This window comes from Carassius carassius, chromosome 26 (genome assembly GCF_963082965.1).
Source record: "Carassius carassius chromosome 26, fCarCar2.1, whole genome shotgun sequence".
NCBI lineage: Eukaryota > Metazoa > Chordata > Actinopteri > Cypriniformes > Cyprinidae > Carassius > Carassius carassius.
In genome coordinates, this window is record NC_081780.1 from 29,597,673 (window position 1) to 29,620,190 (window position 22,518).

Genomic DNA, 22,518 nt, shown 5'->3' on the forward strand with positions numbered 1-22,518 from the left:
GCATGCAGTAATGTTAGCCACAGAAATAACTGTCTTTTACATTGCTAGTATTTCACTGTCTTTAGTAAATGCTGATAGAGGTTTTTTTAATGCCAAATGAGGGTTTGCACTGACACAAACTGTTAGTAAATCTGGTCAAACTGGACTATGTGAGCATTGCAGAGTGCGGAGTGGAGCGGTGTGATTTAGACTAATGCGAGGAGCGGTGGATTTCACTCGCTCCAAGAGCGCTCCATTACGAGTACAATTCATGCCAACAGCCCATAAACAGATACAGCACATTCACACACGCAATTGATTTCTCAATTATGCATTCAAACAAATGTAATCTTACAGTGCTACTACAGCTGTACTGTATCTGATTTTGAATTAGCAGAAATCTGCAAAATTTGCTCAGCAGAAAGCAGCAATTATACATTTTAATGCTGACAACCATGTTATTAGTTTGGCATCTGGTAGGAAAAAAAAAAGTTTGTATGCAATAATCTAAGCCACTTTAAAACCCTCCTGTTATTTTTTTTTTATATCTATATTTTTTAATATAGGCTGCGTTATGAATATAAGATTTCAAACATACTGAAATACTTTAGCCACGGAGCGGAGGCGGATCGATGTTTCTTGTATCAGTGAGCACGGATCGGAGTGGTTATTAAATGCTCTGAACGCGAAGGGAAAATTGTTGCCGCTCCACTCCGCTCAATACTCTGAACAGGACTGAGTTTACAATTAACGTATAATTTCAATGCCTTCTTTCATTGTTAATGATCTGTAAACAAATTCTGAAAATACCAGATAAAAACGGTGAACAGAAGAGTGCTGATTAAGGCTTGTGTATTGACCACACAGTTATCTTACTTTATTTATCTTACTTATTAAATACAATTTCCATTTTGAGACAATTTTATGTTTAATGTAAATATAGAAGTTGATAACATACCTCATACCTTTCCTTCAAATAACAGGAAGAATCGCTGCAGTTAGGGTATTGCCATATAACAACATCTACTGAAAGTAAAATAATGGCAATCACTGCAGTTATCATACTGAAAATGTTCATTCCCAGTGAAGCATTCACCTATAGGCAGAAAAAAAACACATGGGTCAAAGGTGAAATGTGTTGCAAGCACTAAAAACATAAAAGTTTAATATAGCTTTAAATGTAGCCCCCCCCATACATTAGTCTGTATCCTGTTTAACGTTATATTTTGCTGAACAAAAAATATTGACTATGATGCTTTTTTTTTAATAATTTACAGAAAACATTCAGTGTAACAACATTTTGATCCAAAAAATATTGTAAGGCATATTTTAAACATGAATAAGTTGATGATATTATAAAATACTATATTTAAGCATCATAGTGCATCCCTCAAATACCAATTAACTTTCATTTATGAATTTTTTATACTTTGCTAATGTCCCATTTGTCAGCAAGAATTTTTTTAGGGATGTGAATGTTATTTAAAATATAATTAAATTTAGTATGATCACATATTCTTTGTTTAGTATTTTAATAAGTACAGATCAGAATAAGTATATTGTTTCATTTTTACATAATTATATTTGTTACGCTGAATGCTGGATGACCATGATTTGTTACTCTGAATGACCATTTGCCAAAAATAGAGATAAAAGTGCCCTTGCTCCCACAAACTAAAATGTTTTTTTATGTATCAGTTTGTCATTAAATTAGTTTTAATAATATTCCTGAGTAAATGACTGAAGAAGCAGATGTTAATAATAAATATGGTCAATATAATAAGCATTTTATGTTATGGTTATGAATTCTGATGCTCCCATGCATGCTTAGCTTGTCACTTTGTTTCTGACTTGCGGCCATATTTATTAATATTTCAAATCTATTTTAAACGTTATACTTATGATTGCCAACATAAATGGCATTATCAGGATGAGTTTTTGGGGTGATCTCTCTTGAACTCATGACATACTTTAGTGAGGGGAATCTCATCAGGAATACTGGCAAGCTACACCTTTCTCTTTTCTTGCTTAAAGCACGTTCACACCAAGTACAGTAACTATAATGAAACATTCTAAATATAAAAGAATAGCAGATTCCACAGCACAACTATTCTTAGAACAAACAGTGATTTAGTTTATTGGTGTGAAGGCTAGCATAGTTACTGTTATAGTTATCTTTATAGTTGTTGTTCTTGGTGTGAACAGGCTTCAGAGTGCCACTCAAGTCACTGGGGCCGCACTTTATTAGTTTTTTTAAATAATTTTTTTATAGTGCCTAGCAGCTCTCTCTGTTCGTGGGCTTCTAAAATTATTCAATAACTCAAATTAATCAATACAAAAATGCTTTCAAATATTAATATTTATTACGTTTAATACACATTTGTCAATGTTAAACATTACACATTTATCTGTAATATAAATAAGATGCTAAAATTGTTTCTACAGTGGTACTGTTATTCAGTGTAATGGATTGCACTGTGGTAAGAACTTGCATTTCACTAAATGACAAAAACATTACCCTGAATGACGAAACGTCTACTTCTGCTAATATTGTAGGCAATCAGCTGACCACCTGTATCAAACAGTGAGGTTGGGCAGCAAAGTTGATCACAATTATTTAGAAATCTACTTATCTTTCAGAAAATCTAACAATTAAAGTGTTTTGGGGCATTTCACTGAATGACATTCGTTTATGTAACTGCTGATACAACTCAATTATCAAATATTTAAGAGCAATTAATTCACTTTTCTATTAAGACATTTTGACCAAAGTTATTTGAAATATGACAGTAGACTCTGTACTTGGATTGTTTTTAATGAATATAAATTTCCTTTTATAAACGTATTGTGATGCGGACACCAAAGTCGTGACGTGTTGTCTTTGACCCACATAGAAAAGTTTATGAAGTGCGATAAAACTGCACTTTTGACACATCTTGACATTATTAGTTGCTGATTGGCTGGTAGCGGGCATGTTTTCATATTATTATTTTCATATGACGAAGATTCATATTCATTTTTAACTTAACCAATTCTACATTTACAGTGTTGAGGAGTTGAAGCGCCTCTTACATGTGCAACTTTGATGCAATTTGGCATAAATTTTTATTTGAATATGGATTTTTTGAAAAATATAGCTGTGAATTAATGCATACTGCTCAGAGGACAATTACACTATGCACACCAATCTTTGTCTACATGATGCCAAAACATTGAGGAACTTAAATTGTGAATGGATTTTGGATAGCTTGAACGGTTTTGCTGTGGTGATTTTTTGAAATAACAGTAAAAAGGGAAATGTAAATTGTCTTTTATTTTTCAATTGCAGCTTCCAAACACTTCAAAACCTTTTTTCATACAGAGAACAAGTCATTCTGATTAAATATTCATAGTTTCATGACTTTACAACACTGTATGGATAACAGAAAATTAAAAAACTGTCAGACATCTGATGTCACTCTGTCCCTCTGCCACTGCTCACTGTGTGAGGAACAGTGTTACCAGATCAGAAATGTCCAAGTATCGTACCAGAAGTTCAAAATTATCGTATTTGGAAGAAAATTATCATCACGAGTCAGAGTTATTTATCTATTCTAAACCAACTTCATTTTGACAAGACCTGCAAATTACCACAATAGATAACAAGGCGTATGGTTGGACGGAAGCAGTGCGACAAAATACTATCCCATTATTTTCAGTGACTGTCTACGTCGCGGCGCATATTAAAGCGATTTTTAACACTTGTTTTGTCGCTTCCAGTGTAGAAGGAATTTAGCTGTTGCGGCGTGGCACAGTTAACTAGCTCTGAGCCGCTGTCATTGGAAGACTGCGTGTTGCCAGATGTTGAAGCGGTTCTTGCTGTCATGGACCGCAACTAGTGCTCGATGGCTTTAAAGCAGGGCACTCTCCTGCATTCTTAACACTCCCTGAGGTGCAGACGAACACATTTAGATTGTTTGTAATGAGTAATTTCATGTATGAGTAAAGAAGCCCTATGACTGCAACTACCATCATTTACATTTTCATAAAATTCAGAAATTATTATACATTACGGGATTTTTTTTCATTATTGATCGTACATAGGTAAAAAATTATCGTACAAATACGATAATTATCGTACATCTGGCAACACTGGTGAGGAATGTCTGTGTGTGTGTCTGCCCCTCTCCCTCCCCCACAGAGAGAGAGAGAAAGAGACTTAAACATCTCTTTAATCACCAGAAGAAGAAAAAAATAAGTATTTTAAATTGTTATTGTTTTGGGGATTTAAAAAATTCTAAAAATCCTTATTTGTGCTGCAAATAATCATTTCAAACTCATTTGATACTTACCTCTGACAACGTGTGACATGACATTTATCTGAATTTACATAATCTCATGGATGTAACAGTAAAACTGTTCAGTTTACAGATGAAGACTAAGCTGCAATGCAAGCAAAACTATTTCACTATATATATATATATATATATATATATATATGTGTGTGTGTGTGTGTGAGTTTCATAAAGTTTGAGTTTGCGTTCAGAACATAAAGATCAATTTGTGAAAAAAGGGTTGCCAGCTCTTTTATACATTTATAATCACTTTTAATTGAATTAAATGAAATTTTATTAATAAGATTCGGGAGGAGCGCGTCAGATACTTAGCCTAATCAACACAGGTGGACCATAATCAAGTAATCAATCTCATAGTATAAATATCGCTGACTTCCCTCTATCCATTGACGGTTAATCAGCATCTCTCCTCCACCCCATCTCCTCACTTCGAGTTCACTTTATAAATAGACGGGGAAGGGGGGGTACTCTAGGTTCGGGCCATTCCCGAGCTCGGAGCCCTTCCCCGGACAGCACGCCAAATACGCATACCATACCTCAGCTAATTATATGTAAGCGTGAACTAGTGAAAATTAGTTTGACAACTTTTTGCCAGCATTTTTTCCCAGAATATTCAAAATGGCAGTTATTTTTATACACGGAAATTAAACACTTGAGAGATTTACTTTCACGCCCATGGACTGTTTTTTCTCTCCCAGGTGTTCCATGTTCCCTTCTGTGACCTAGTGTCTCCCTCGTGTTGATTGTGTTCTTTGATTTGTGGCGTTCCCTTTTAGCTTCTATGGTTTTTGATGAATTGCTCCACCTGTTTCAGTTCTCCCTGATTACTTTCCTTGTGTTTTCCTGAGTCTGGCGTCTAGTCTTAACCATCAATCCTCGTGTGCTACATGCATGTTCCCATGTATTTGTAAATAAGTTCTGATTGTTCTGAATTCTTCCACATCGCCTCGCAGTAGGTGCACCGTGACAAAAGACTAGACCTACCAAAGTAAGTGACGCCTCTTCTCCCCATTTTTTTCTGTGTTTTGAAAGGTTTTTTTTTTTTTCGCTGTTTTCTCCCCATGACCATGGAAGTAGCAGCTTGGTTCTCCGCCCTTGCTCTACAGAGATCTCCCTTTCATTGAGTACGCCTGGGAATTCTGCGGCTCACCGCAGCGACGGCGTTGGACGACGGCAACATCAACTCGCTGTTCTGGATCTTCTATCACGTCTGCCAGCTGCTTCAAAGCCAAGCTGTCGGCCACCCTGCTCTCAGGCCCGTCATCTGCTCCAGCCAGAGCCCGCTCCAGTGTAGGGATATGCTGGTATCAAATTTTCATGTTGTGTTTAATTGCTAATGCTTTTATTACGATATATGATATTATCATGATATTGAAATTTAGGTTAAAAATAAGTGTTGTCATAAAACAATATAACCGGTTTAAAGGAACACTCCACTATTTTTGAAAATAGGGCTCCTTTTCCAACTCCCCTAAAGTTAAACAGTTGAGTTTTACCATTTTCGAATCCATTCAACCGATCTTCGGGTCTGGAGGCAGCACTTTTAGCTGCAGCTTAGCATAGATCATTTAGACCATTTAAATAGGCTTATTGGAAGTTACCTAGCGGGGGGGCTATTTTCAGGTGCTGCATAATATCATTGCGCCTGCTGCATCCATTGTACGGCAGCAAAGTTCCTTGATTATTACATCAGAATGAGAATATAGTTCCTAGCCATATCGGCCTTGGGCCCCTGAGTTCTCTACTGCACCATGTCTTCCTGAACTGCCTGATCCATCATGGGTCCCAGAACTGCTTTGGAGGCCTGCCGTCCTGTTTAAGCCTGTCTTGAGGGGCCTCAGAGTGCGCACCCCCCCCCCCCCCCCCCTTCGGATGTTGTGTGGCGCATGGACGCACCTTCCATAGGGGTGGGGTAATTTCAGTCCAGTGTTCCTGTCCTTCTTGTGTTTTCCTCCCTCACACGCCCCATGACGTAGTTCCTTCCATGTCTTAAGATAATTTTCCCCAGGTGTTTTCCTATCTTTAATAAGCTATGTGATTCCAGGTGTGTCTCGTTTAGTTCTAAGTTATTAAGCCCTGTGTTTTTCTGAGTCTAGCGTCCGGTATTGTTCGCCTATCCCCTCAGCTATGTGTGCTTTGCTTTGCTTTGGTTGGGTGTAAATAAAGACTGACTTCACAGATTCCCCTACGTCTCATCGCTCCTCAATCTTTCACAGTAGCAGCAGCATCGTGACATACATTTAAGGATTAAAGGGATAATTATTATTATTATTACACTATTTCTGTGCTTCCAGTAGGTGCTTAGACCCCAAGAATAATAAGGGTTGTGTACATACCAAACACAAATTGGCGGGAGACTTAATATTATACTCTGCAGCAATGCAGAGTGAACCTGCAGCAATGTACTGAGAAGAAAGAGAAAGGACAAAATTTAGGCTTGCATTGAAATATGTTGCTTGTATTATAAAAAAACAGAACACTTAATTGTATAGTAGTTTCTTACGATGAGAGATCCCCAGTAAGGAACACCACTATAGACAAAGATGGCTTCTGCATAAACTGTACACACAATGCCAAACAGCAAAGTCATCACACCGATCATTATCTGGACCGCCTGTGAGAGACAAAAAGATGGCAGAAAGTGTGAGTAGCATGAGAGTCTTTGTGGAACAATATAAAATATACAATATGACAGCTGTAGTTATCCCCTTACCAGTCACCCCCCATTTTTTGGCATGGAGACAGAAATGACATACCCAAAATAAAAAGGTTTCTGCTCACGATTCTTTCTGACTAGATACATAATCAACATTTGTTCACAAAGCTGACACTTAAAAGTTTACAGGTCAGTAATCAGAATCACTCAGACTGTTGTGATAATAGAGATATTTAAGCTCAAACATAAAAACAAAAATAAAAATATTAAACAGCATATTTTTTAAATGTATTTCAAAAATTGTTGATGTAGGATATGAGTTTATAAACACAGTGTAGCTAAAGCCACAAGTCTTCCAAAACTTCATTAGAAATTTCATAATCTAAAACTGTGAATTTTATGAAATATTTTCTAATGCCATGTCATGTGTGTTTTTAAAGGTTAATCTGATTGATTTATGGCACTTGTCATCTCTATAAGATCTCACATGTATTAAACACTCCTGTGTGCTCTGTATGTGTTTTTGTCTTTGAAAACTCCCCGATTCATGGTTCTATTGTTCTCACCAAACGAGTCTTTCACACCTCCACCAGGTATGACACATTATCTGCATTATTCTTTTATCATTATTCTTTTGTTTTTATTCCACCTTTATTGTGGTATTTCAATGTTTACAAAGACACAAAGCTGCTATCTCACTTCAGTCTCTGTATGCATTTAGCCCTTATTTATCAAAAGTCTTACTATAAAAATACAACAAAACATTTTCTTATGACCTTACGTGAATTATTGTGATAGAAATGCATTATGAAGAAGAAATGCACTTGCTATTAGTAGCATTAGAGCTAACGTTAACATCAAGCTACATCAGACAATTTATGAAATTATTAGTACACTCTTACTCAAAACTCACTTTAAACCCCGATCGAGTGTTTATAATAACTTCCTTTAGCGATCACGGGTGGAATTGGGTCGTTTACTCTTCTAAAAATATGCTATTTATAGCCTTTTACATCCTGCACAAGTTAGCATTTCAGATGTACATTTTCTACATTTTTTATAAAAACATCCCAGATCTCAAGAAAATCTCATACCAAGCTTTACTTTCGTAATCGCGGGTTTATTATTCGGATATTTCGTGTGCTCGGGTGTTTCAGTGTTGTTTTGGCCAGATAACTACCAGGAAGTGTACAGGAAGCATGTGACACAATGTGGCGGTGTCCGATCTCCGCAGATATGCATCTTTGGTCTATAAATCCTTATTGACGCTGTTCAGTGAGTCTATGTGAACACAAATACAAATGGGGCGGCAGTGGCTCAGTGGTTCATGTAGGTTGTCTACAAACCGGAAGGTTGGTGGTTCGATCCCCGGCTCCACCTGACCAAGTGTCGAGGTGTCCTTGAGCAAGACACCTAACCCCATCTGCTCCCGACGAGCTGGATGGCGCCTTGAATGGCAGACACCGCAGTCGGTGTGTGAATGTGTGTGTGAATGGGTGAATGTGAGGCAAGTTGTAAAGCGCTTTGGATGGCCATGTGGTCTGTTGAAAGCGCTATATAAATGCAGTCCATTTACCATTTACCACAAATAAACCGCTGCAGACGTGACTGAATATGAATGAGTGGTGAAGTTCTATTCAAAATGTGGCATTGTACGGATTTATTATTTTGCACTCTTGACATAAATTACTAAATAACTGTCACTGCAACAATGTTTAAACAAAACACTGGTCAAATATCGAAGCTAGAGTAGAGCTTTAAACTTTCAATTGATGCACAGTTTGTCCAGATCAAGTAAGAGAGTGATGTTTAACGTGCTGTGAAAGTGAAACGGTAATAAACTGGGCCGTCAGGGATGATTGAAAGCAAAGGGGTTATGGACTTATGATTGAACTAGAAAAATATATTTTGCAAGTTTGGAATTATCAGTGTGTGAATGTCATTGTACTTGCAGATGTGCAAGATTTGATTACTTCATATTTTTTGATAGTTTACAACTCCTTAATCTTCTCTGTTACTGACACACTGTAAAGGTTACTGTTTATTCTGTAATTGATCAACCTGATCTTTATACTTGTGTCTTTCCTGCACTGCCACCAAGACAATAAGTCACAATCTTCAATAAATATTGTGTATAATTTGTTTAAGGGATCCCAAAAAATGTAACCGAAAAATTTAAATTTTATGTGTATCATTACCGTTGCAGTCTGTCAGTCCTATAATGGAAGTGGATGGGAACCACGGCTTTGGGAGTCATAAAACATACACAAACAAAACCAAATTAAACCCTTCAGATTGTCACAAAACATTGATGTGTAAAGACAGAAAACGATCAGTCTGTGCAAGAAACTGAACAGTATTTAAATAGTTTTTTTACCTCAGATTTTCAGCTCAATGTCTGAACTGTCCTGAGCGCGATCGCATCTTCCTCTAGCTTTACCACAAACTTATAAGTGCATTACCACCCCCTTTATCTCAAATAGACCATTTACACTCCTAATTCAGATTGTACATAGAGTGTCAATGGTCCATTTGAGAGATAGGTGGTGGGGATGCACCTATAAGTCTTCAACCCGTCGTAAAGCAAGAAGATGATGCCTCACGCGCAATATATAGTCACGAGCCGAAGGGTTTAATTTGGTTTTGTTTGTGTATGTTTTATGACCACTTACATTATAGGACTGACAGACTGCAACAGTTTGAGTTAAAAATCTCTGTTTGTGTTCAGCTGTAGAAACAAAGTCCCCTACATCTAGGGTTGGCCCCTTCAATACAGAAAAATAAGGGACGCCTGGGGGGGGGGACACCCCTCAGGGGCACGATGACCATAGGTCTGATGACGTGCCAGTGGTGGTAAATCACAACTTAAAACATGTTTTCATAAAAATATTAAGATTGATGCATGGGAATTATAAAAAGATATCTGCTATTGAAATCAGTGTGAACAGATGCACTCAGTCTCTCTATATCACAGAATACACAGCTATGACGATAACAAACATAGGCCAACAAAGTTTGACCGTGAGACCACAAAAGATAGGCATTTGGAGGAACTTCTGAGATGTGAACCATATTTTATTAACTTATTAAATGAACAGATCCATAACTTATTAACTTTAAATTAAACAAATTCTTTCATACTCAAAAAAGTCTATTGGAAAAAATGCATGGATCTTCCATGAACATGATAACATCAGTGGCCCAGAAGTAGTAGTGTGCAGTATTGAAGCATCCCTACTCCTTTTATAAGTGTACTTCTTGTCACTCTGTGCAGCACTAAGAAGCTGTTTGTCCTTCAAACAGATATAGTAAAACTCTGAACAGGACTGCTCAAATTTTAAAGTGATCAAGAAGTTACTCCTTATGAGATCCACAGAGCACCTGTTCCTGGTGTCACTCCATTTGTTGGACATTCTGGAAAAGATCCTTTCCACATAACCAGTGGATGCTGGGATACTTAAGATGTGGCTGATGATGGACAGCATGTTAGGCAGGTTACTACTTGAAAGAGAGCCACCCACCTGGCAGCCACTTTGGACTTCCATTCATCATCTGCACGAGTGCTATTTGTTGTGGTGCATTCATCATAAAGTTCATCAATGCTGACTTTTTGGATGAGGTTAAGCTTATTAGTGATTATCTCAGTGTCGCTGAAGGAAAGCATGCCATGGTGCAGAGAGAGAGGTTGCAGTGAGAACAGCCAGTTGTCCTCTGAAAAGTCAAACCATTTCTCAATGTATGAGATTGCTGTGTTGAGAAATTCTTTGAAATCTCTCCTTGCCCTGTCTGCATCATGTAGGAGAAGTTGCTACAGCTTAACTTTTGTTGAGTAGCCATAAAACTGGTCATCTCTTCTCTGTGTGAGCTTTTGCTTGAAGGTAGACATGATTGAATATATATTAACACAGGTGACTGAATCATTTTCCAGCTTCTTTACATCCTCAAAGAGGGAGAAGATGTTGTTACGAACGCCTTGAGCGGTTGGAGGCTCCAATTGAAAGAGGAAAAAGTTGGTCATGGTTAACAGTGCTTTTATTACGGTGCATGGTGACAGTCACTCAGTATTGGTGGAAAGAAAACAAAACAAAACAAAAAATAAAAATCTTAGATGCAACACTATATAAACTACCCCAAACATAAGGTCAAAGCAATCTATATACATAAAACATAACCTGACCTGTATGTGCAACTGCAGTACATAAGCAGCACTTTCCCAGAGACTCTCTCACAGTCTCAGAGTCTCCAGTCACAAACTCAGATCTCTCCTCGGCTCCTATCTCTGAACTTTCTGGAGCCATTTTATAGGCCCGACTCCTCCTACTCTGGAACATACCATATGAAAGGTAACATGTTTCACATACAATCACAAAAATACATAATAAAAATGGAAATAACAAAAACAATAACAAAAATAATAATAAAATACAAATAAACATACGTGCAAGAATTCATATGCACGTATACATAACATACATAATCAAAGGAAACAAATAACCTTTCTCTCTTACAGCCATGAGAATGGACTCTCCGGTGACACCATTAGTTTATTGAACAAGATGGCAGACACAAAGACCTATAAATAGACCAGATGTCTAACTGAACAGGTTTGGCAAATGACTCTTGGAAATAAAATGGACAAATGAAATGTGGTAAGCATAATCTGCATCTCTTACACTGTATTCAATAAACTACGTGAATCAAATACTTGTGGTGGTGATTTATTTCTTTATATGAGAAAAGACAATTCTATTATGCTATCATCATATACACTTGTGTTATGGTTATTAGTTCTCACATAACTCCAGTAAAACTAAATACAGGACATCAAACAGCAAGTTTACAACACACAGTGACATTGAATGTTACACAGGTCCATGCATACATGAATCTATGTCGGCTAACAGACTGTAATACATGACGCAGGTGTATGTGCATAACGTGCATGTGTAGTCCATGCATAGTCGCAGGCTTACCTGTGACATTTCCTCCCCCTTCCCCAGACACCATTCTTGGTGTCCTGGAGAGGAAATCTGCCACTGTAGAGCCAAGAACCACCTTGTTATACGGGCATTCGTGTCTATCATTCAGCCAAGCCAAACCAGTGTCCGATGATCAGTCTCTAATTTAAACCTCCTACCCATGAGGTAGTACCTGAATGAGTCTAAGGCCCATTTGACAGCCAGGCATTTCTTCTCTACGGTTGAATACAGGGTCTCTCGTGGAAGGAGTTTCCTGCTGACAAAAGCAATGGGTCAAGTGTCCTTGCTTTCCCAGCAAAAGTACAGCCCCAAGGCCAACTTGTGAAGTATCAGTCTGCACTGTAAAACTTGGTCAAATTCTGCTGCATGCAACACTGGCTTTTCGCATAATGCATCCTTCAAGTCCATAAAAACATGCTCACAGTCTGCCGTCCAGTTAAGCTTGTTGGGTTTGTTCTACTTCGTGAGTTCAGTAAGGCCTATGGCTTTCTCAGAAAAGTTCGTGATAAAGCGTCTATACCACCCCACCAGGCCAAGGAACGACCTTACCTGCTTCTTGGTTACAGGCCGCTCAGCCTGCTTAATGGCCTCAACCTTCCCAACCTGAGGGGCGTATGACTCCATGCCCCAGCACATGACCAAGATAGCAGGTCTCTGCCTTAGCTATCATGCACTTGTCTGAGCGAATAGTAAGACCAGCATTCTTTATAAGAGTTAACACCTCCTTCAGATGTATTAGATGACCCCGCCATGTCCTACTGTAGATAATAATATCATCCAAATATGCTGCCGCGTACCCCTCAGTTACCCTAAGGATCTGATCGATCATCCTCTGAAAAGTCGCAGGAGCCCCATGCAGCCCGAAAGGAAGCACGCGGAATTGATAGTGCCCAAATGGAGTCTTGAATGCTGTAAACTCTTTACTATCTGGACTTAAGGGCACTTGCCAATAGCCTTTGCACAGATCAAGAATTGTGAGGTACTGTGCGCTGCCAAGCTTTTCCATTAAATCGTCTACACTGGGCATAGGGTAACGATCAAATTTGCTCACAGAATTTATTTTTCTGAAGTCCAAACAAAATCTTAGGGACCCATCTTTCTTAGGCAGCAGCACAATAGGGTTGTTCCACTCACTGACTGACGGTTCTATCACCTCCAGTTTCTGCATCATTTCCAGCTCTTGCTTCATGGTGGGCAACAGCCTTTCTGGAACTCTGTACGCTGCTTGTCGGATCGGTTTCACCTCCTTCAAATAAATATGATGCTGTGCCAGGTCTGTCTTCCCAGGTGTTTCCTGGAACAGCTGCTCGAGAATACAATTTTGCAGCTGATTTCTTTGTTCAACGGTCAAGTGCTGAAGATTTAAAGCAGGGATAGGCAACTTTGGTCCTGGAGGGCCACTGTCCTGCAGAGTTTAGCTCCAACCTTAATTAAACAGACCTGAACAAGGCAATCAGTGTTTTCAGGATTACTAGATAGAAACAGGCAGGTGAGTTTTTATGAGGGCTGAAGCTAAACTCTGCAGGATAGTGGCCCTCCAGGACCGAAGTTGCCTATCCCTGATTTAAAGGGTACTCACTATCACGAATAGGCAAGAACTGCTCCTCCACTTCGTCCTCTTCCTGTACTGCCCTCACCAAGAGCTCCTTCACCTCCGCTCTTGCTGGTTCCGGCTGTGAAGACGGACCGTGCCACTTCTTCAACATATTAACATGAAAAGTCTGCAATAGTTTATTTCTGGATGGCATTTCGATTTCATGTGTTACCGGACCAACTTTCTTCCTCACTTGGTACGGACTTTGCCATTTGGCCAACAGTCTGTTCTCTGATGTTGGAAGTAACAATAAAACTTGCTCTCCTACTTGGAAAGTTCGGGACCTGGCCTTCTGGTAATACCACGTCTTCTGCTTTACTTGTGACTCTTGCACGCTCTCTCGTGCCCGGGTGGATGACAGTTGCAACTTCTCTCTCATTTTGAGGATGTATGAAAGAATGTTCTGCTTGGTTGGCTTGTTACTGGCTTCCCAACTGACTCTCAAAATGTCCAATTGACCTCGGATCTGGTGAGCAAACAGTAATTCAAAAGGAGAAAACCCGGATGATGCTTGGGGAACCTCACGGTAAGCAAACAAAAGGTAAGGCAGCCATTTGTCCCAGTCTTTTCCATTTTCAGGCACAAATTTCTTCAACATGCCTTTTTAGGTCTGATTAAATCTTTCAGTTTCAACCATCAGTCTGGGGGTGATACAGAGTATTACGAACTCTCTTAATGCCCAGTAACTGATAGACCTGTTTTAGGGTGCGACTCAAAATTGGGGCCTTGCTCAGTCAAAACTACTTTAGGGATGCCTACGTGTGAGAAGTTGTTTAACAATGCAGCTGCAATCTGTTTTGCAGTAACGTCTCTCAAAGAGTAGGCCTCGGGGTATCTGGTTGTATAATCACAAACTACCAGAATAAACCTGTTCCCTTTCTGACTTCTCTCCACAGGTCCCACAATGTCAACCCCTATCCTCTCAAAAGGTGTATCCACTGCAGGTGTTTGAATAAGAGGTGCCTTTGGAGGTGTACTACCAACTGCTAACTGAAACTCAGGACAAGTCTTGCAATACTCTTTCACTTCGGTATACATACCAGGCCAATAAAACAGTTTGGAAACTCTCATCAATGTCTTCATGAATCCCATGTGACCTGACCAGGGAATTTAATGGCTGAGCTCTAATACCTTTCTGCGCTGTGCTTTTGGTACCACTAACTGCGAACCTTCCTCTTCACTCTGTCTATAAAGAAGACCTTGTTTCATCCTGAACATCTCACCATACAATGATCTCACAGTTGCAGCTTTGCTAACTTTCCCAAAACATTCAGACAAGGTAGCATCCTCTTTCTGGAGCTGTCCCAGTTCACTGGGTATAACAAAATCTGACTCATCAATCTCCGGTTCTTCCCACTCAAACTTTGTCTGTTCTGAGCTATCCATCAAAAACTCTTTTCCTGCGTCTGTCCAATCTATCTTCCTCAGACAACCCTTCTTCATCTAGGCTTTCCTCCAGAAATAAATGGAATCTCCTGAAGGGTGCCATCTACAGAATCTTTAGTTCGTGCTATCTGGGTAAACCTTTGAGCCTGTGGTCGAGTAACTATCCCACACCACGCTGCTTATCTGGGCATATCAGTCCCCAACAACACAGGATAAGGCAGGTTTGTGGTAACATCTACGTTCATCAAAAATGACTGCTTATTAACCTCCAAATACACCTCAGCGGTAGGCAATTCTGACTTATCTCCATGTACACAACAAACTGTTACAGTTTCCCCAGTACATGACTCTCTGGCTATATATTGTGACTGTACAAGCGTACGTGCACAACCTGTGTCTACCAACACTGTCAGCGGCTTATCATTCAACAACACTGAAATAGTGGGCTCCTTATCTGGCTTCACCACTAGCTTAGAGCTAGATTGGGGCCCATAACACAAACTGGCAGATTTGGGTTTTCTAAAAGGGAACTGTGGGCTTGTATGTCCCACCTCTCCACAATTATAACTCATACTATATCGCCTCTTGGCAATATCTGGCGCATGACTACTGGTGGTGAAGGCTTCGAGTCAGCGACTTTAAAACTATGGGCTTGACTTTGAGAGAACAAACTACCCCCTGACCCCACAGACTTACCTCTCGCCTCCGGAAAGACACCAGAGTACCAAAAGGTCCCAGAAGATCCCTTCCGTGCTGCTATATAGAACTCTACCAGGTCAGCTGCTTCTCCTGCAGTGCTGGGATTTCTCTTCTTCACCCAGGTCCTCACCTCCGGATACAGCACTCTCATATACTGCTCCAACACCAAGGTTTCTATCATCTTTGTTTTTCTACTTTGAGAATAAGTGTTTTAAGCGAATGTATGCATTAGCGGCGGTATTCAATGAACAAAATCTCAGTCTATGCGTTTCTGGATTAATCTCATATTTCTTAAGAATCACCTCTCTGACCTTCATAGTCAGAGGTAAAGGCAGGTGCCATGGCTACAAAAGCATTTCTCGCTTTTCCAGTGAGCAAGGGAATCAGATGAACCGCCCAGTCCTCTCTTGGCCACCTGTACACCTCTGCCAGTCTCTTGAATGTAGTCAGAAAATGTTCCACATCATCACTGTCTTGTAGTTTTGGCAACGGAGGCACATGATTCAGCACTCGCGTACCTGGCTGATCTGAACCAGTAACTTTATGCCTGGCATGCTCCATGTCCATCTGCATCTGTGTGACCTGATGATTGAGGACCTTGTATTGCTGCTCCCGTCGTACCGACTCCCTCTCTTGCCTCTCGTCCCTCTCCTTCTGGTACTGCAGGAAGGCCTGAAACATCCCTGCCAGGGCTGTCACAGCTGCATCACCTGTGGTAGTTGGGACCTCAGCAGGTTGGACACCTTCTTCTGGAACGCCACTCATTGAGGCTTCACTGAGCTTCAACAAAGCTCTGATATTTCTGGAACACTCTTCCCCCAGGCTAATGAAATAAGACCTGAGAGCAGTCCAAGATCGCATATGCCGGGAAATGGCTGGATTGAGGGAAAGTCACCTTGTTGTAACATGTCGCAGAATCTTGCGGAACTCCACATCACAGAACTTGCAAAACGCTTTCAGTGATTCCCTTTGTTTGGCAGATGTGTAGAAGTGGTCATAGACCTTTAGCACATTCACGGCTTTTCAGAGATACCAAATGACTGGATGTTTCATGGGGTGGCACGGTTCAACTTTTTCACGGTTCGGTTTGTTTCACGGTTTTAAAGGTCACGGTTTTCGGTACTGTTCGGTATGTCCTATGTTTATGGAAAAACTATACTTTCTAATAAAAAAAAAACGAAGATATTATTCTATCCAACTATAAGCAAGAGCACAAATTAATATAACAGAGTAAAGATACAAACAATAAACAGTAGGGCTGTGAATCTTTGGGTAGGCAGCGATTTGATTCGATTCACGATTCATAGGTTTTCGATTCGATTCAAGAACGATTTCTGCAAATTTAGAACGATACAATTCGATTTGATTCACAATTATATTCGATTCGATAATAATTTTTCGATTCTGCACTCTTTAAGTGCATTCACAGGATTCTTTAAATGCTAAATCAGGGGGCAAATTACAGTAGCCTTTATGGTTAGAGAACCATAGGTAAAAAAAAAACAACAACAACACATTTTGTCCATTGTTATATGCTAGTTTAATGTTGGTATGGCATGACATGGCATACGTAAAAATTTATGTAAGCCAAGATAAAGATAAAAAAAAGAGCTTTAAGAGTATTATGTATAAGCTAACATTTTGTCACACCAGGGGCGTAGCCATCATTTCAGAAGTGACAGAAATATCGAATACAATTGTTTTATGTATGTAGCCTATGTATTATTATAATTATTTATTTAATTATTATTATTTTTTTACAAGGAATTCTCTTCTTTTTTTACTACTTTTAATTAGCTGTAAGAAATCAAATACACTGCTGGACAATAATTAATCATTTGTTATCGATAATTTATTCCTAATGGCAATTTTATGATTGATTTATATACTAGGCTACATTTAATTATCAATTATTTTAATATTCTGCACAGAATAAGGTAGAAAATATACTTTATAGTTTCTGTACTGCAGAGAGCCATTGACAAACTACAGAAAAAACTACTTCACTTTACTATTTGAGAAGAGATCGCACGTCATCAGCTGCATCAGAGACGAACGGAGCGCGAGCACAATCCTGTGACAGTCTCAGGCGGTAAACGGTGGAGCACGTGAAGGACAGATAAGAGGCACGAACACTGTTCAAGGTCTCCATTAATTTGTGCGTGTAGTAATTTAATGTGTATATATTTTGAAAGCACTGAATCGCTATGGAAATCGCGATTCATTCGATTCTTAGCGTTTTGAATCGATTACTGTCCGAGATCGGCGATTCACGATTCAAAAATCATGTTTCAAGATCGATGCATATGAATCGACAGGGTTTGTAATCGACTATATATAGTATAAATGACTGCTCATATTCCAGCAGTAATTCACATTGTTCAAGAGTGAATTGTTTGCCAAGGTTTTTTTTTTAATCGCTATTGTTGTAATGTCTGGGAATCCAGAATGCTCATCCATCAACAGAAACATATATTAGTTGAACCCAGTTTGTTTTACGTGCTATTTATAGCAAACCAGCAAACCATACAGATGCTTTGTCAGATTTAAGTTAAACCGCGGTCCCAGCGCGTGCCCAACCATGTGGGGTGAACCGAACAGATCTGATTTTTTTCAGCTAACCGTGCCACCCCTAAGAAGTGGCCATAGATCTTCAGCACAACATTTTCCAAATCTACAGTGAGCATGCTTCACTGTGTTGTGCACAATATGGGCATGGGAGTTCCCTTGCCGCAGATCTTTTTGCTTTTTCTTTAGGTTGGTGAAGACGAAGTTGTGGATTCCATAATTTACATTGGTACTGTCTGCACTATATGTTGTAACTTGATCTATCGATAAGCAAAATTTATCAAGGGAATGTTCTATGTAATCCATAATACCAGCAGCTGACTCATCTGCATTCTCTCCAGAATCAAGCATTTTGTAATGCAGATGTGCTGCAAATATACTGGCCTGAAATACTGAAATACAGAAATACTGGCCTGAGATACTGTACAGCAAGGGGAAACATCTTCCTGTTCCCTTTATTTGATGCATCCGTCTGTATGGAGAACAGGAGGGGTTTACCTGATGTTAAGACGTCAACAACATCAGCCACTGCCTTTGGAGCAAGGACATCTTTGGCCATTGCTTCTGCCTTAGTTCTCCCGATGGACATTTTCTTAATGATTTTGGAGTCATGCAGAATCTTTTGGTTAAGCTTGTGTCCACAGTCAGCTATGTTATAGCTGAGGTTGTGTTTAACCATGTGGTATACCTGTGTTAACTCCGCTGCTGTAACCTAGAGTGAGTTAAACCGTTTATTAGAAACAATCCAAGCTGACTTTCAAAGCTGAATTTTTTTCATCATTACTCCAGTCACACAATCCTTCAGAAATCCTTTAATAATCAGATTTTCTACAAAAAACATTTATTGTTATTATCATCATTATTATTATTATTAATAATGTTGAAAAGAGCTGAGAATATTTTTTCAGGTTTTTTGCGGGGGATTAATTGAAAGAACAGCATTGTTTTTACATTTGTTACAGTTACATTTATTTGTTACATTTATATTATTTACATCAAGCTTTTGAATTGTATAGTATTTTATATTGTTATTGAAACTTCATAATGTTTCACTTGATTATACATTTAGTCAGGAATTATAGTTTGGAAAAAGTCTAATTAGTAAAATGTTTACACGTTATGTGAAAACTAGTACAAGTATATAAATAAATAAAAAGAGACTTACTCATGTTTATGATCTCTGCTGAATAAAGTACTTCATTCTTTTTTTTTTTGAGGAAATCCAAATCTCAAATCCTGAGGTAATCCACATCACATCTTTTTGGGGTGAATTATGTCTTACTCCTCTCATCGCGAAGCAAACAGTAAAATAAAAAAGAACACTGCGTTGTGTGGGCAACTTCCTGTTGTGTGGGCGTATTTAAGCCGCGCGCTTCAGTGAAACATTATAATCTGAATTGCACGTTCAGCGCGGGGGCATGGTCGCATTAGAAGATAATGAAGGGAGACGTGATAAACGGACATTGCGTTGTTTTCATATGGATTACTTTATCACATAATATTTGTTTTCGGCGGCACTTGTTTAGTTTAAAAGTAGATATGTGAAGCTTTCTATAGATATATCACTTCGTTGAGTATTCACGGAGTTACAGTTCATTTTAATGATGCGTTTTTTAAATGAAGATCAGCGCAGACAAAGGCTGCAGACAGCACACCTGGTTTGTTATCTTTATTTAATAAATGCACAAAGTTTTGTTTTGTTATTCTGTCTGTATACAAAAAAGTAAACCCTTTACAGATTCGATTGATGTATTGCTCTTATCTGTACGATCAAAACTGAAAGTGTAATTTAAGTTCTTTTCAGGGTTATCAGGAGAAAATGCCTCAAAACGCGTATACGCGTTAATCGACTCCAGAGGGTTTAATTGCATTATCAAGCTTGACAATCAGGTCTTTTACTAAGCAACCAACACTGCGTTAGCTGCTGATGAGGTAAACAAAATAAAAGAAGCTACTTCACTTTGAAAATTGCCTTTTGCTAAAAACTGTAAGGCATTACTCACTTATAACTGTAATTCACTATAACTGGTAATGCACCGTGACACTTTATTTGTCTCTGGAATAACCTACCTAACATTGTTCGGGAGGCAGACACACTCTTGCAGTTTAAATCTAGATTAAAGACCCATCTCTTTAACCTGGCTTACACATAACATACTAATATGCTTTTAATATCCAAATCCGTTAAAGGATTTTAGGCTGCATTAATTAGGTAAATTGGAACCGGGAACACTTCCCATAACACCCGATGTACTTGCTACATCATTAGAAGAATGGCATCTACGCTAATATTTGTCTGTTTCTCTTTTGTTCCAAGGTCACCGTAGCCACCAGACCCAGTCTGTGTCCAGATGAGAGGGTCACTGCAGTCACCCGGATCCAGTACGTATCCAGACCAGATGGTGGATCAGCACCTAGAAAGGACCTCTACATCCCTGAAAGACAGCGGAGACCAGGACAACTAGAGCCCCAGATACAGATCACCTGTAAAGACCTTGTCTCAGAGGAGCACCAGGACAAGACCACAGGAAACAGATGATTCTTCTGCACAATCTGACTTTGCTGCAGCCTGGAATTGAACTACTGGTTTCGTCTGGTCAGAGGAGAACTGGCCCCCAACTGAGCCTGGTTTCTCCCAAGGTTTTTTTCTCCATTCTGTCACCGATTGAGTTTCGGTTCCTTGCCGCTGTCACCTTTGGCTTGCTTAGTTGGGGTAACTTCATCTACAGCGATATTTTGCATATTGCATAGTCATTTTGCATTATTGACACACTGTTTTCCTAATGAATGTTTTTCAGTTGCCTTGGTGACATGTTTTTTGTTTAAAGCGCTATATAAATAAAGGTGACTTGACTTGGCTCTAATGCTGGTTGCATTTCCTGTGCTAACTGTAATATGTTGCATAAAAGTCTGTTATTACTTTATAAGTGTTTTGTCATCAAAATGTAACACATCTTCAGGGTCCTCCAAGAGTCTTTCTATCATTAAACATCTCTGTTTTCAATTATTAATAAATGTAATACAATTGGTGGACAGCGTAAACTTTCAAATAATTTCGAAGTTAGGAAAGCTGTGGGCTTGTCCTTGAGTTAAGACAGTTTTTAGGATTTTTTGTCAAGTTAGGAGGTTTCTGTAAAATCCACTTCCTTACCTGTAGTTATGATAATACACTTAGGAAATGCTGTTCTGTAATAGCTTTTGTTCTAAATGTGGTCCCAACTGAAATTACCATGGCTACCAAACAGATAAGATAAGATATTAAAGTTAGGATCTTTCTGTAATATGGCCCCAGGGTCATATATTTGAGTTTATGAGACATTTCTCACCCCAAGGACTTTTGGTTGTCCTTTCAGAAATGCTTGAAGTCCTTGAAGAGGTGAAACTCCCATCATCTGTTGTACGTAAACAGGTCCAGGAGCATTTGTCTCCGTCGTCCCAGGAGCTGGTTGCAGCTGAATGACGAGTGTTGAAGTGTTCATGGGTATGACAGTTTTGGACATCCTGGTTTCTCAATCTCAAACTGACCTGTACAAAATCATAGTAAATCAAAACATATAAATGATATGATAATGGAACAGTTCAACAGCTCATGTTTAATTTGATCTACATCATTTACTGTAAGGCATTTAGCAGATGCTAAATTCCAAAGACACTTCTAAGATACATTGATAAATACTATTTGACTGATACATCAGCTCTATCAGTTTTTTTTTTAGTCATTTCAATATTGCATATGAAATTATTGCAATATAATATTTAAAAAACTTCAATGTTAGGTGAGATTAATCCTTAAAGACCTAGAGCATTTTTGGGACGCCTGACACACCTGCACTTTTCACACACACCTGCATTCCTTTCATTTTGTCTAAGAATGAATGAAATTACAGAATTTTAAGAAAGATGCAAGCAACAATTGGGTGTTTTTTACTGTGTACTCAAACAAAAACTCCTAAAGTTTGGATATTTTTCTTTAGAAAGTTGTGTCTGCGTGTTTTACACTTGCAAATAAAATTTTGTTTATACCATTCCATATACCATATTCCATATACCATTCCCCAAAAAAGTTATAGCCTTTTCTTACAATATTGCTATCGATGCTTTTAAGTGAAAATCAGGCCTATTTCGTTAACTTACAATAGATATGTGTCCAAAAACATTTTAACGAGTAAAGAAAATGGAAAGAGTGTTATATAATAACAAAACCAAACAAAAAAAAGGGGGGGGGGGGGGGTATTGTAGAAATGAATACTTCTATTTAGCAAAGATGTTTTAAATTGACAAAGACATTTATAATGTTACAAAAGATTTCTATTTCAGATAAAT

The 22,518-nt window shown here is 38.7% G+C and overlaps 1 protein-coding gene across 2 annotated transcripts in view; it reads right to left on the reverse strand.

Annotated features, from left to right (window-relative positions):
• Positions 1-22,518, reverse strand: part of LOC132106137 (membrane-spanning 4-domains subfamily A member 15-like) — a 43,920-nt gene that overhangs the window by 5,892 nt on the left and 15,510 nt on the right. The window contains exons 2-5 of one of the 2 annotated variants that reach the window (XM_059511787.1): positions 21,522-21,720; positions 6,817-6,927; positions 6,650-6,718; positions 938-1,075 (exon numbers count right to left, since the gene is read on the reverse strand). In XM_059511787.1, coding sequence (XP_059367770.1) covers positions 938-1,075; positions 6,650-6,718; positions 6,817-6,927; positions 21,522-21,695 — 492 coding nt within the window. In that variant the 5' untranslated portion in view covers positions 21,696-21,720. The remainder of the gene's footprint in view (positions 1-937; positions 1,076-6,649; positions 6,719-6,816; positions 6,928-21,521; positions 21,721-22,518) is intronic. The other variant, XM_059511788.1, reaches the window with a different exon arrangement.